At 34.2% G+C, this 14,103-nt stretch overlaps 1 protein-coding gene across 1 annotated transcript in view; it reads left to right on the top strand.

Annotated features, from left to right (window-relative positions):
• The window catches only part of EXT1 (exostosin glycosyltransferase 1), a 478,718-nt gene that overhangs the window by 436,966 nt on the left and 27,649 nt on the right, over positions 1-14,103 (top strand). Inside the window, exons 5-8 of the mRNA XM_053715307.1 lie at positions 1,062-1,194; positions 4,077-4,195; positions 6,909-7,004; positions 11,825-11,914. Coding sequence (XP_053571282.1) covers positions 1,062-1,194; positions 4,077-4,195; positions 6,909-7,004; positions 11,825-11,914 — 438 coding nt within the window. The remainder of the gene's footprint in view (positions 1-1,061; positions 1,195-4,076; positions 4,196-6,908; positions 7,005-11,824; positions 11,915-14,103) is intronic.

The raw sequence follows: 14,103 nt of genomic DNA, 5'->3' as shown, positions 1-14,103 counted from the left end.
TCATGGTTTTTTTTTGTGTTTGTTTTGTTTTTATAAATTTGCCAATTGCCTAAATTGATACATTAAAAAAATCATCCAGGGGTGCTCCAGAGGTTTTTGAACTACATTTACCATGATGCTCAGACACTGAACATCATGGGAAATATATTTCTAAAACCTCTGGAGCACCAAGGTTGAGCACCCCTGCATTAGACCATTGTATAAAAGAAATGAATTTGCCCATATCTAGATCTTCCTTCTGTTTACCATTTCCACCTTCAGCTCATTTATTTATTCATTCATTCATTATTTATTTATTTTGTTAAAGGAATATGGAAATCAAAGTTAAACTTTCATGATTCAAGGTATACAATAAAAAAAAAATCAGTTTCACCCTATCAGTGTGTGCAGCTGTAGTAAGTGTAGAAGAGCTGTGCATGTTTCATGGTGTCACTCAGCAATGCCTGCTGCTGATAAAACTCCCTCTACTGGATGCTATGGACACTGCTGCCATAACTGATAAATATTGCTGTAAACACTGCTGCTATATGCAGTCCTTTATAGGTGCGTGCATATATTCGGTCTGCAGCATTCGGCTAGCTCCAAAAAGTGTAAATATAACAGACTGTGCACATTTTTTTTAATGGAAGTAAATTGGAAAGTTGTTTAAAATTACATGCTGTATCTGAATCATGAAAATTTAATTTAACCTGAGTGTCCCTTTAAGAGTTTTATTACAACCGGAACAAGACTTGTTTGCTGTTTAATTGAACTGCAGCTGCATTTCAGACATTATAATGATTCTCAGAGCAACAAACTAAACTAGTTTATTTGTTTTAATTACCATTTAATGACTAGTAACCATCAAATTCATTTTCCATTTCACCAGATAGCATCCATCAGGTTTTGTCATTCAAGGCTGAAAGCGTGTGTCATCTTGTTGCATATCAGATAAAGCTACTTGTATCACACTTACCTGATTGCAGTCATTAACTAACTTACAAGTGGTGACTGAACAAGGCAGTCAAGTGAAAATCACTCTGCAAAAGTGCTCCATCACTTTTTTTTTTATTTCTTCCCAGATCATTCAGGATAGGATCTTCAAGCACATATCACGGAACAGTTTAATGTGGAACAAGCATCCGGGTGGTCTGTTTGCACTGCCACAGTATTCATCATATCTAGGAGATTTCCCCTACTACTACGCTAATCTAGGTAAGTACCACATCTGTGCACTTATGTTCTGCATTTAAACGTATCTATCCACAACCATCAATTTTACACAAGTGCTTCCTGATCCTTTTAACTCTGCTAAATATAATGAGCTTTAGACACTGCTGGGCATTGGAATAGTCTTGTTTCAGAAAAAAAAAATGAAATAAGTGCTCAGTTAATACTTTAAATAATTTTTAAGAAAATGGGAAAAAAAACTTGTTTTTAAAGTATTGTTCTAGTTTTGCTGTTTTCTCACTAAAACATTTAGTAATGTAATCTTAAGGGACATTTTGTTGTAATTATAAAATTATCTTATTCATTAGAGCAGTGTATTATTAAATGTATGCTTGTTGCTATCTCCTGTGATGCTGCAGAGCAGGATATTGACTGATTGACAGCTATGTACATATGCTGAGCTTGCCAGCTGTGTCCTGTCCAGGTGCATCACAGGAAATAAACTGTGGCTTCTGAATTCAACTTTGTTTAAGATTATAGACAATGTAATATATAATAGAATTTTATTGTTACAATTGACTTCCTAAACGCAATTGTTTTCTTTAATGATTCAGATAGAGCATGCAATTTTAAGCAACTTTTTAATTTACTCCTATTATCAATTTTTCTTCGTTCTCTTTCTATTTTTATTTAAAAAGCAGGAATGTGATTCATAGGAGCCAGCCCATTTTTGGTTGAGAACCTGGGTTATGCTTGCTTATTTGTGGGTAAATGTCAGCCTCCAATAAGCAAGCACTATCCATGGTGCTGAACCTAAAATGGGCTGGCTGCTAAGATTTACATTCCTGATTTTCAAATAAAGATAGCAAGAGAACAAAGAAAAATTGATAATAGGAGTAAATTTGAAAGGTGCTTAAAATTGCATGCTCTATCTGAATCATGAAAGAAAAAAATTTGGGTTCAGTGTCCCTTTAAAAAAATAAATATGTGAGAGGGGGAATTGTCCGTGAACTGTATTTGTTAGTCATAATTTTAATTTTAGAAAGGATTAGTAATTATTCAGGATACCATCGTAACAGGCAACAAAGATGCACATAGGTAGAAGCTGTTTGTAACAACCAAGCTGGTCTTTAATGGGTTTTTTTTTATTAAAAAAAAAAAAAAAAGTCAATATTTATAAATGCATCATAAATAATCTGCATCAATAAAAATGAATTGCATACAAAACAAATGTTTTAAAAATATAAAAAAACCTGTAATTTTGCTCGTAAAATATGCAGTTTGGTATGCGCAGGACACACCCCTTGAAGGCCTCTGGAATGCTATCTTACTTCCTTTGCTGTAGCCAGTCAGGGACAGATATAAACAAGCTCCTGCACATTTCAACCAATCACAATGTAGCATGTAAAAATGTTTGGTTTCTGCATTCCATAAAATATATTCCAGTCTCTCTGTGGATTGGAAACACTACAATTTTCAGAAGAAAATTACCGGAAAACCAGGCAAAATAAGCAATGAAAGTGCATTAAAAAGTTTTGAAATTATGCATAATTAAACATTTTATGGAGAATGGAATTTTGTTAACCATCCCTTTAAGGAATAGAGAGATTCTCATAAGTAAAGAATCTTCATAACTATGGCCTCTTCAATAAGCCACTAATATAATAAATGAAGTAGTCTGCATTGTAAAATAACGGAGCACACCCAGAGGAAGTGTTTTAAATAAGTAAAAACAGAAAGGAAAAATATTTTTTTTTTCTTTTAAAGGAACTGCATTAGTGCATCACTTCCATCTATGCAGTGTTGGTGTAAATCACTGATCATTTTCAAAAATGCAGATTATGATTTTGCAGAAAGATTAAATAAAATGTGTCTGGGAATAAATGTAATTTGCTTTTAAGAGATTGTAAACTTTGCTTATTTAATACACAGTATATAAAATCCATTCATAAAAACAGGGGAACTTTAAGTCATTACTTTGTAAAATATTTACCATTTAGTGAAAGTAAACATCAAGCTGTTCTTCCGACTGCATCTAATACTTTATTTAGCAGATCGATGACGAATCCGGCTTCTTCCAAGCTGGACGCCAAATGGGGCACGCAGCCATTGGATTATTGCTAAATAAAGTATTAGATGCCCGCGGAAGAATGGTGCGATGTTTACTATTATAAAATCGTAAATATTTTACAAAGGAAGTGTCCTTAAAAAAAATGTAATGACTTAAAGAGTGCCCCTGTTTTATGAATTATTTTATATACTGTGTATTAAATAAGCAAAGTTTACAATCTGTCTGTTTCTAAGTCCCTAAAGACAGTCCCATGATCACATGCTTTTGTATTTGCTTTTCACATCAGGGGAAGCTAGTTCATGTGAGCCATATAGATAACATTGTTCAGACGCCAGTGGATTCTAACAACACAGCACTAATTGGCTAAAATGCGAGTCAATAGATAGTCATGTAATCAGAAGATGCTTAGAAACAAGGTAATCACAGAGGTAAAAAAAAACCATGTTTTCTGTGCAGAACTGGAGAATGGGTAATAAAGTTAAAAAACAGTAGAACCCCAGCGAGTCAGACACGTAGCGCTTAGGTAAAAAAAGACAAATTTTATTAATACAAAAATAATGCTTACAATCCATACGTCAATCTCAGCTCATTCCCATGGCTGGCTTATGTGTTTCGGCCCCCTGGACTTATTCATAGACATTGGGTAATAAAGGGATTATCTATCTTTTAAAACAATAACAATTTTTGAGTTATCTGTCCCTTTAATTTTGGTGTTCCTTTAAGATTGGTGCTCTAATCGGAACCATCAAGGTTTCATTTTTTACTTTTATGTTCCTTTACCATTTTGCGCATCTTTGTATATTTTTATCTGTGGATCAATATGTTTTAACACTTGCAATGATGTTTTTTATTTTAGGTATAAAATCTCCTACCAAGTTCACTGCAGTCATCCATGCAGTGACGCCATTGGTTTCCCAATCCCAGCCAATCCTGAAGCTACTTGTTGCCGTAGCAAAATCACAGTACTGTCATCAGGTAAACACCATTAACATGTTAAACATCCCCTATCAAACACAAACGCATCAACCATATAATGCTGATAATGTTGAGTTGTTACCTTGGTTCTTAGTTTATCTGTATATATCCGGCTGCTCATAGAAGTCAAATTTGAAATGAACACTAATCAATTTCAAATTTAAATAGAGGCATTTTTGCAATGTATATGACATTGCAACAGTTATAGTAGCCAGTATCATCATATGTATTATAATTAGTCTGTATGAACAAGTAGGTCAGAAGCAAATAGATTAACATGTTGCTTGTTTGCATTTACGAAAGAAATGTGTATTTTCATGTTGTCTATCTGAGTATGCATGAGGTCAGAAGGTACACACACTTGGCGTGCCACTATATTATTTGCACACAAAACCTACGCCAACGTTGTATCTATGCAAATTTGAATTGTGTTCCAGATTTCACATTATGCCCCTTTAATCAATAAACTGTTGAAACAGTTGGCACTGCTTTACTTGAAGGGACATGAAATTGAGAAAGACCATACAATTTTAAAAAAACTTTCCAATTTACTTCTGTTATCTAATTTGTTTCTTTCTCTTTGTGTCCTTTGTTGAAATGAATACCTTGGTAGGCTCAGAAGCTGCTGATTGCACACATCCATTTTAACAGGAATTGAAAAACCCATCATTTAAATTACTGTCAAAGTGACAAAATAAATATTGAAAATACGGTATATTACAAAGTGTTTTTTTTCTTCATATACCACAGCTAATTAAAAATTTTATTTTACATTCTCAAATTATTTAATGTCCCTTTAATTCCCAGGTCAAGACTGTCTCACAATTGAAACTACTGTTAATTGAAATGATGGTTTTTAAATGGTGCCCAGTATAAATGTACTTCATGCCATCTCGAGTTTAATTTCTCACCTGTCTGAAACCTTCTTCCCTGCAGCCCTATAATCTTTTTATCTGACCTTGGCACCAACCTTTATTGTATCATTATTTGTGCCCGAAGCCGGCAATATCCTTTACTGTAACCTAAATGCTGCATCATAGTTGGGTTTTTAGATCAATAGTCACACTAAATTTGTCATGTTGCATATGTTCTTATTGGTACCTCGAGGGTAAATAATTTGTAATTTATAAGGTGTTTAGTAGGAAAATCAATGTATTTTAAATAAAATTAAACTTTGCTTATATATATATATAATAAATAAATACCAGCTAGTAAAAATGGTGTACTTAAAGCAAAGATTAGCCTGAGAATAATATGCAGATGTTTGTTGTTTTTTTTATATTAGTTGTTAAAATATTGTAGAATGTGTCAAGTTTTAGTAGCCATAAAACAAGGGGCGCCACCATCTTGTAACCTTCATTTCCTTCTTAGCTGAGGCCAGTTAGGGATGGTTAAAATGGGTAACTAGAGGGTGCAACCAATGACTTTAGGAGGACCTGGAAAGCCCACAATTTTCAGAATTACAGGAAAAACAGGACAAAAATAAATAATGAAATTATATTGCAAAGGTTCTTTTTAGTTCACATAATTAAACGTTTTATAATCTTTTAATGTCCCTTTAAGACTTTAGAGCACAGAAATGAAGTAAGATTTAGTGCCGTGCTGAATTATTCTGTACTGTTTAAAATGGTTAAGTATGTGGTAATTTAATTAAAATGCTCAGATTAATTTGTTTTTGCATCTTTCTACATGCTTTAAATATATATGATCTTACACAATATTGTACTGTGGAATCCAGTCATATTACTTGACTTTTATCAACTGACGGATACAATATGGTTTAGTTTATGGCCAATATCCTCAAAACTGGTTAGGCATTTTGTTCTTTTGTTTTTCCTATTTTGTGCTATTTATTTGTCTTTGTTCTCTTGTTATCTTTTGTTGAACAGCATGGGTGTAAGCTCAGGCGCATGCACACGTCTGCAGCACTATATGGCAGCCGTTTTGCAAGAATGGTATCCATTTGCAAGACTATTTCCTGCCATGCTGTGCTCCAGACATCTACCTAGGTATCTCTTCAACAAAGAATACCTGTGAACATTTGAAATTTGATTTTAGAAGTAAATTTGAAACTTTATTTAAAATTGTATGCTTTGCCTGACTCACAAAAGAAAATATTTGTGTTTCGTGTCCCTTTAATTTTAATTCTGAAGTTGATTTGTCTGCTTAAACAGGTAAAGTTTCTTGTTTACGATAGAGTATGCAAAAACTATTCAATATACTTCCATTATCGATTTTACATAATTGTTGTAGTATCCTTTATTGAAGAGCAAAAATGTAAGAGCTTATGTACATATTGGAATCTGTGGTTGGGTTATAGCTGTCACATGATACAGGGGAGAGGGAAATGAATGGAAACTTTTAAATTCATTAGAAATGAATCTACTGCTTGTCTGAAATTCAAAGCAAGTGCTAATGAACTATCTCTTTATTGTTGTATTTTACTGTGCTTCATGTTTTTAAAACATTTTTAAAAAATTGTAGAGGCACTTTATCAGGCACCCAATGTTGCTTTATTTGTATGAATTAGGAAGTGTTCAGCTAGAAAAATACAAATATATGCTAACTTTTCTCAATTGCAAATATTTATGGTTTAATAGGTCAGGGAAACGGAAAAGTTAGTCAAAATTTTTTAAAGATCCAGGTGTTGCGCATACATTTTGCCCACCAGTTATATATACTTATATTCTTTTTTTTCTCCCTCCCACCCAAGATTATTGTCCTATGGAATTGTGACAAGCCACTCCCTGCCAAACACCGCTGGCCTGCAACTGCCGTGCCTGTCATTGTCATTGAAGGGGAGAGCAAGGTGAGCAAATATTATTTATCTTCATTAGCTAAGGAACAACCTGTCATTCTGAAGTAACATTTTGTGAATTAAAAAGAATTCTTTATACACGTCTAATGTTAGAAATATTGTATAGAAAACGTTTGTTTAGAGAGACATTTTGTTTTGGGTAAAACATATCTTTGCTTTACATTTGCTTTACATCTAATAAACACACACTATGTAAGAGTGTATTATGTATTCTGACCCTGTAATTCAGCCGAGGTTGGGTGACACATAATCATCTCCACCACATTACTTACTGAGCTTTCATGATACCTAAATGATATAGTTTTTATATGGATTGTCCAGAATACCTAGTAGATGTCCCTCAAAGTACTTCAGCATGAGCCTCTGATATGTCACATCTGTTGTCAATACCTCCCTGGGACATACTTCATCCACCCTGTTCTCTGGAGCACACGTTTTTACCCGCATAAGAATTCTAAACATTACAAAACACCATTTTTCTTTAAAAAACCTGCAAATACAATATAATTTTGTTATAGACTCAGCTGATGAACCATATTGAGACCTACATATCTAAGCCTTGAAATAATCCCTGTAATCTCCCCTCTCCTACGCATGCCCTTTCAAGTTGGCCTGGAAATTCTGCTTCATCTTTATAACGTTCTTCCCCTTACACACCATTATTTTGTTCTTGCCCCATAAGGGCCCAAATCTTGACTAAAGCGCAGTCCCTGTCTATTCAGGCAATAGCTGATTATTTCTAATTTAGGATTCAGTGCATTGGGAGCGTTTCTGGTAGGATGAGCCTGTTTTGGATGTTTTTCTTTTAAGCTTTGAAAAATCTGATGATCCTTTTAAGATTCTGAAACGCAGATGCCTTCTCACCTTGTGTAAGCACTGACCTTGATGCAGTTATTTCCACAAACAAGTCTCCTGTGTGCAGCCAGGCATACTGTAGTGCATCACTTCTCCTCTTTAACGAAGGCTCTGTTGTATGCCAGACATTGTCAAACATAGAGAGGCATTTTGGTGGAAATGATTTAGACAGCTGATGATTGGAACCTTTGACTGTCTTGTTAATATTCAAATTTCATTTTTTTTTTCGTGTGTATTTTTTTTTTTTATTACCTGTGCTCTAAGCATAGATATTTTCTACCTTCTGATACCCAAAGAATTGTTTCATGTTCAGGTGGTGAGGAAAGTATCTTGGTTCACTTCCTCAGATAGATTTCTATTCACTGTGTAATTGCTGGGAAACCTGTTCTAGCAATAGGGGGAAAAATGCTTATCCACTATTCTTGATTATCTGTGGTTGGTGAATGTTGTTCAGGAATGCCTGAGATTAGCAGCTGTAATTACTTTAGGGGCTGAAATGCTACATGCAGAATTTTATTATACGCTTTTAAATGTAACTCTTTGGTTGAATACGTGCCAAGACAACGTCTTGTATTTCACCACTTTCGTTTTTATGGAAATTGAAGGGAAGACAGGCTTATGCGAAGATGCGAGAAACTGTATGGTTTTAGCTCCCACATATTCATTCTTCTGCTGCATATAATAGAATAAGACTTTCTTATTGTGTGGTCTCATAATTAAGTAAAATATGTGTCACAACTAAATAACAGTATATTTAAGATGACATACTTTTAACATTTTAACTTGTGTCACCCTTCTGTAGTCTTCCAGCTTTGGAAAACTAAACCTATTCTTCATAACATTGTGTTGGTATGGCAACCGTGGATGGAAAAAGGCATTTAAAGGACTCTAAATAAATGCTAGATAGAATTATGCATTCAAAGTAAACATTAGTATGATAATAACATGAAGATTCATTTTTTAAAGTTTTATTAGCTGCCTAAATCTTGACAAAATAAGTATAAAGTTTTAGTGTATATTAAACAATGGAAGCAATCATGTTGTAACTTAGGTTACTCTAAGGTGCAGCCAATGGCTATGTGGAACTTCGAATTCCAAGAGGGACTGAAAAGCTCACAATTTCAGAATGGAATTACAGGACCACGATAAAAATAAATAAAGTATATTGCAGTCTTTATATATATATATATATATAGTCACGTTGAATGGAGTAGCCGTGTTAGTCCAGAGATTTAGATATCAAAATAACAAGAGTACTGCATTGAGCAATGATACTTTTTTATTGGACTAACTATACATTTATAAGACGACAATCTTTCGGAAGAGTGTCTTCCTTTTTAAAGTCTGAAGCAATACACATATACATACACATATACAGATTAAACAATTTGAGATAGCAATATAAAATGAAAATGTCCCTTTAACTTTAATCTAAAATCATGGCTTCCAAATGACTTATGGTTTTTCTTTAGCTTTAGTTCCTCTTCTTTAACATTTTAGTTTAAAAGAAATTACAATAAATTGCAGCATCAGTATTTTAGTCTTTTTTTTTCCCAGCTGCTTTCATTTATGGAAATGTCTTATGTTTAATAATATAGAACAGCATTTACAAGGGGGGAAAACATCTTATGTGATTATAGATGTCTGTTAATGGAAATCAAACATTGCCTCTTGGTATTACTTTAATCTATATACATATATATATATATATATATATATATATATATATATATATATTTCCCTATGAACACTAGATTGTAATAGGAATATTTTACAGCTGTATTGATGTTCCATAATAAGATGACTCTGAGTACAAATTTGTCAAAGACATCTCTGAAGCAGGACTGCCCTGAAATCCATTTATCCTGATTACTAGGCTGAAGTGGAGTGGCAAACTGTCTGTCATTTTGAGGGACATTGGGTCAATATTTAGATGGTAATAAATACTTAAAATGCACTAAGAAGCTTTTAAGATGTGAGAGTATACAAGTAGTAGTAGTAGCTTCGGAATGATTTCATCCCTTAAACATCACTGTATATTGAACATCCCACAGTGAAGCAACAAAAACACACTAAGAACGATGCCATTCATATGTAGCGAAAGATATTGCTAAAGTGCTTTAGTTAGGAATAAATGTGCATTAAGGATTCTTTTTGCATTTTGAAATACAGAAAGGAACTACTGCAAGGGATTTTACAATTAAGGAGTAATAAAACAAATAATTATGACTATATTCTCTTGAAGTGTTTATTTGATTTACACATTACTGTGATCAGTTTTTAATACCGAGCTTCAATCTAGGGTAGGGGTTTTTAAAGTGTGTGGTGGGCTTCCTCAGGGGAGCGCCAGAGCATATAAGGGGAGGTGCAGAAGCAATGACACTTTGCACTATCCTATGGGAACCACAAGCCTCAGCTGACCTGCAATGTTATGACAGAATAAGACAAAGGGCAGGATGCATGTACAAGAAAGGAAATTAGCTCAAAATCGCTCCGAGACTGTGTTGTGTTTGTTGTTTTGATCAATAACTTGCGTTTAATACAGTAACAAAGTTTGAAATGAGAGCTGTGTGTGAACCTTGTCTCATATGTAAATTCCCCAAATTAAAACTAAATATTACAAATCCCTTTTAAAGGGACATTCTACTCCAGAATTTTTATTGTTTAAAAAGATAGATAATACCTTTATTGCCCATTCCTCAGTTTTGCATAACCAACACAGTTATATTAATATACGTTTTACTTCTGTGATAACCTTGTATCTAAGCCTCTGCAGACTGCCCCCCTTTCCCAGTTCTTTTGACTGACTTGCATTTTAGCCAATCAGTGCTGACTCCTAGGTAACTCCATGGGTGTGAGCACAATGTTATCTATATGGCATACGTGAACGAATGCCCTCTAGTGGTGAAAAACTGTCCAAATGCATTTACATAGGAGGTGGCCTTCAAGGGCTTAGAAATTAGAATATGAGCCTAGCTAGGTTTAGCTTTGAACTAAGAATACCAAGAGAACAAAGCAAATTTGATGATAAAAGTAAATTGGAAAGTTGTTTAAAATCACATGCCCTATCTGAATCATGAGAATTTAATTTTGCCTAGACTGTCCCTTTAAAGATAAAAAATAAAGGGGGTGCTGTCTTGTAAATGTTATCAGAGGGGAGGCCCTCCTGATTTAGAGTTATTCTTATAACTATAACTGAGTGTGTAAGTTATGACTTTGTTTGTATATTGTATGTTAAATTGATGGTAAACTCTCCCCTTTATGTAAACAAAATGTTATTGATTTTTTAGATGGGGTTTAATTTATCAGTTGTAATGAAGATGTCCTATAACTTATATTTTAATGTAGTACTGAAATTCCAATACCCCACGCTCCGGTCCCCCACTTCAAAACAAATTTCATTTTGTTAGCGAACGGTTTGAACTGTCCTCCAATCGGCATTAGTTTTGAAGTGGGTGGCCGGAGCGCGGGGTATTAGAATTTTATATCTACATTAAAAAGAAAGTTATAGCGCATCTTCATTACAACTGATGAATTAAACTCTGTCTAAAATATTGCTATCATTCCAGATCTGTTTATACAAATAGGACCGTTTATCATCACTTTAATGCTACATTCTGTTAATACACATACATATAACTACTTGCATTAATACTTTTTATTGTACTTAAAGTCTAATAAAATAAGATATACAATGATAATATAATAATAAACTCTATTGTGTGAGATGTTCTTGCTAGATTTGAGTGCTTCTGATGTAGAATGAATCCCTCTATGCACAGTGACATCAGCATCAAGTAGAAGTCTATTTTATATTCTGCAAAATCCTATCACAATAAAGCTTATTTTATTTGCACATTATTTTATAGTGTTATATCATTTTGTTGCAGTTTATACTTTTTTTGGGGGGGGTTTGGATGCTGGCTCAAGTCTAACTTGTATATTTACCTTTATAGGTTATGAGCAGCCGTTTCTTACCTTATGATAATATAGTCACGGACGCCATTCTTAGCCTTGATGAAGACACGGTGCTTTCAACCACTGAGGTATGTTTTTAAAAATTGACTTTTTATATTAGCTACAGTTTAAAATATACATTAAATTGCTCTTTTGGATTGATTATTGTATATGAAATAGCTTTCCCCCCCCTAATTGGAACTGAATCCCAATCAAATGGGCTGAGTTTGCAGCTTGAGAAGACCTTATTATCCTTTTCCTCTCTATTTACATATACCCATCTCTATCACCTCCCCACTTTGAGTGTGATTTATTTTGCTGATTTTTGTTGACATATCTTTTCTATAACCAGTACTACTGTACTGAACATTTTCAGTATAGGTGCCATTTTTTACAGGTAAATGTAGATAAAGGTGTTATTGGTAAACACTTTAGTACATTCCAGCAGGTAAAATGGATCATCGGGAACAAATTAAAGAGGAGAGAGAGAAAATAAATCACACTACACCGTCCCTTTAAGCATTTTGTGAGAAGGATAATTTATTGATGTATATCCACTTATAACAGCTTTTCCCTATATGTGCTATATGTTATTGGCTTACACAATGTGGTCAGCTAGCTCCCAGTAGTGCATTGCTGCTTCTGTAACAAAGGATACAAAGAGAATGATGCAAATTAGATCCCTTGAATGTTAAATTAGCATGTTAGCTTGTTCTACGACTATTTCCCAGGAGTATCCTCTTTGCCCTGGATGTGCCTTTCCTGCATTATATCAGTCTGGTCCTGCTATATGAATCTGAAGATGTCTAAAGAAGTTAAAAAAAAAAAAAGTAAAGAGGCCAAGTCATTGCTGTTTATAATTAATTTGAAATAGTGACATCCAAAAATAATTGTTTTAAAAAAATGTACCTTGCAGCTTATTCTGCAGTTATATGTGTAATTTCAGTTGTACGCATACGATTCATAGGGATTTATGTTACTCTTTAATGTTCTTTGGTTAATAGCGGCCATTCCTATAGCTGAACTGGTGAGCAGGACCATATCTCCACACATAGGTAATTTAGCACTTTCTCTTGTAAGGTGTATCCAGTCCACGGATCATCCATTACTTGTGGGATATTCTCATTCCCAACAGGAAGTTGCAAGAGGACACCCACAGCAGAGCTGTAATATAGCTCCTCCCCTAACTGTCATAGCCAGTCATTCTCTTGCAACTCTCAACAAGCTAGGATGTTGTAGGAGAGAGTGGTTAAATATAGTTAGTTTATTTTCTTCAATCAAAAGTTTGTTATTTTTAAATAGTACCGGAGTTGTGCTATTTTATCTCAGGCAGTAAATAGAAGAAGAATCTGCCTGAGGTTTCTATGATCTTAGCAGGTTGTAACTAAGATCCATTGCTATTCTCACATATGTCTGAGGGGATTACACAGATGAGGTAACTTCAGCGAGAGAATGGCGTGCAGTTTATTCTGCTATCAGGTATGTGCAGTTATACTTTTTTCTAGAGATGGAAAACACTAGAAAATGCTGCTGATACCGGATTAATGTAAGTTAAGCCTGAATACAGTGATTTAATAACGACTGGTATCATGCTTACTCCCAGGGGTAATACCCTTATGATATTGCAATATAAACATTTGCTGGCATGTTTAATCGTTTTTATATATGCATTGGTGATAAAACTTTATTGGGGCCTAGTTTTTTCCACATGGCTGGCTTAAATTTTGACTAGAAACAGTTTTACTGAGGCTTTCCACTGTTATAGTATAAAAGTTACAGTTGGTGCAGTTAAAATTACAAACTGTGACATCCAGCTTCCCTCAGGAGTCCCCTGTATGCTATAGGACATCTCTAAAGGGCTCAAAGGCTTTCCAAAGTCGTTTATTGGGGAAGGTAGGACCACAGCTTGCTGTGGCAGTTGGTTGTGACTGTTAAAAAAACAAACAAAAAAAAAAAGTCTATTTCGTTTTTTTGATCCGTTTTTTGAACTAAGGGGTTAATCATCCATTTGCAAGTGGATGCAATGCTCTGCTAGCCTATTACATACACTGTAAAAATTTCGTTTGATTTACTGCATTTTTTCACTGTTTTTCAAATTCTGACAAAATTTGTTTCTCTTAAAGGCACAGTACCGTTTTTTATATTTGCTTGTTAACTTGATTTAAAGTGTTTTCCAAGCTTGCTAGTCTCATTGCTAGTCTGTATAAACATGTCTGACATAGAAGAAACTCCTTGTTCATTATGTTTAAAAGCCATGGTGGAACCCCCTCTTAGAATG

The sequence above is a fragment of the Bombina bombina genome, chromosome 5, assembly GCF_027579735.1.
Source record: "Bombina bombina isolate aBomBom1 chromosome 5, aBomBom1.pri, whole genome shotgun sequence".
NCBI classification, from domain to species: domain Eukaryota; kingdom Metazoa; phylum Chordata; class Amphibia; order Anura; family Bombinatoridae; genus Bombina; species Bombina bombina.
Note: the sequence above shows the minus strand (reverse complement) of the source record. Positions and strands in the feature narration are given on the sequence as shown.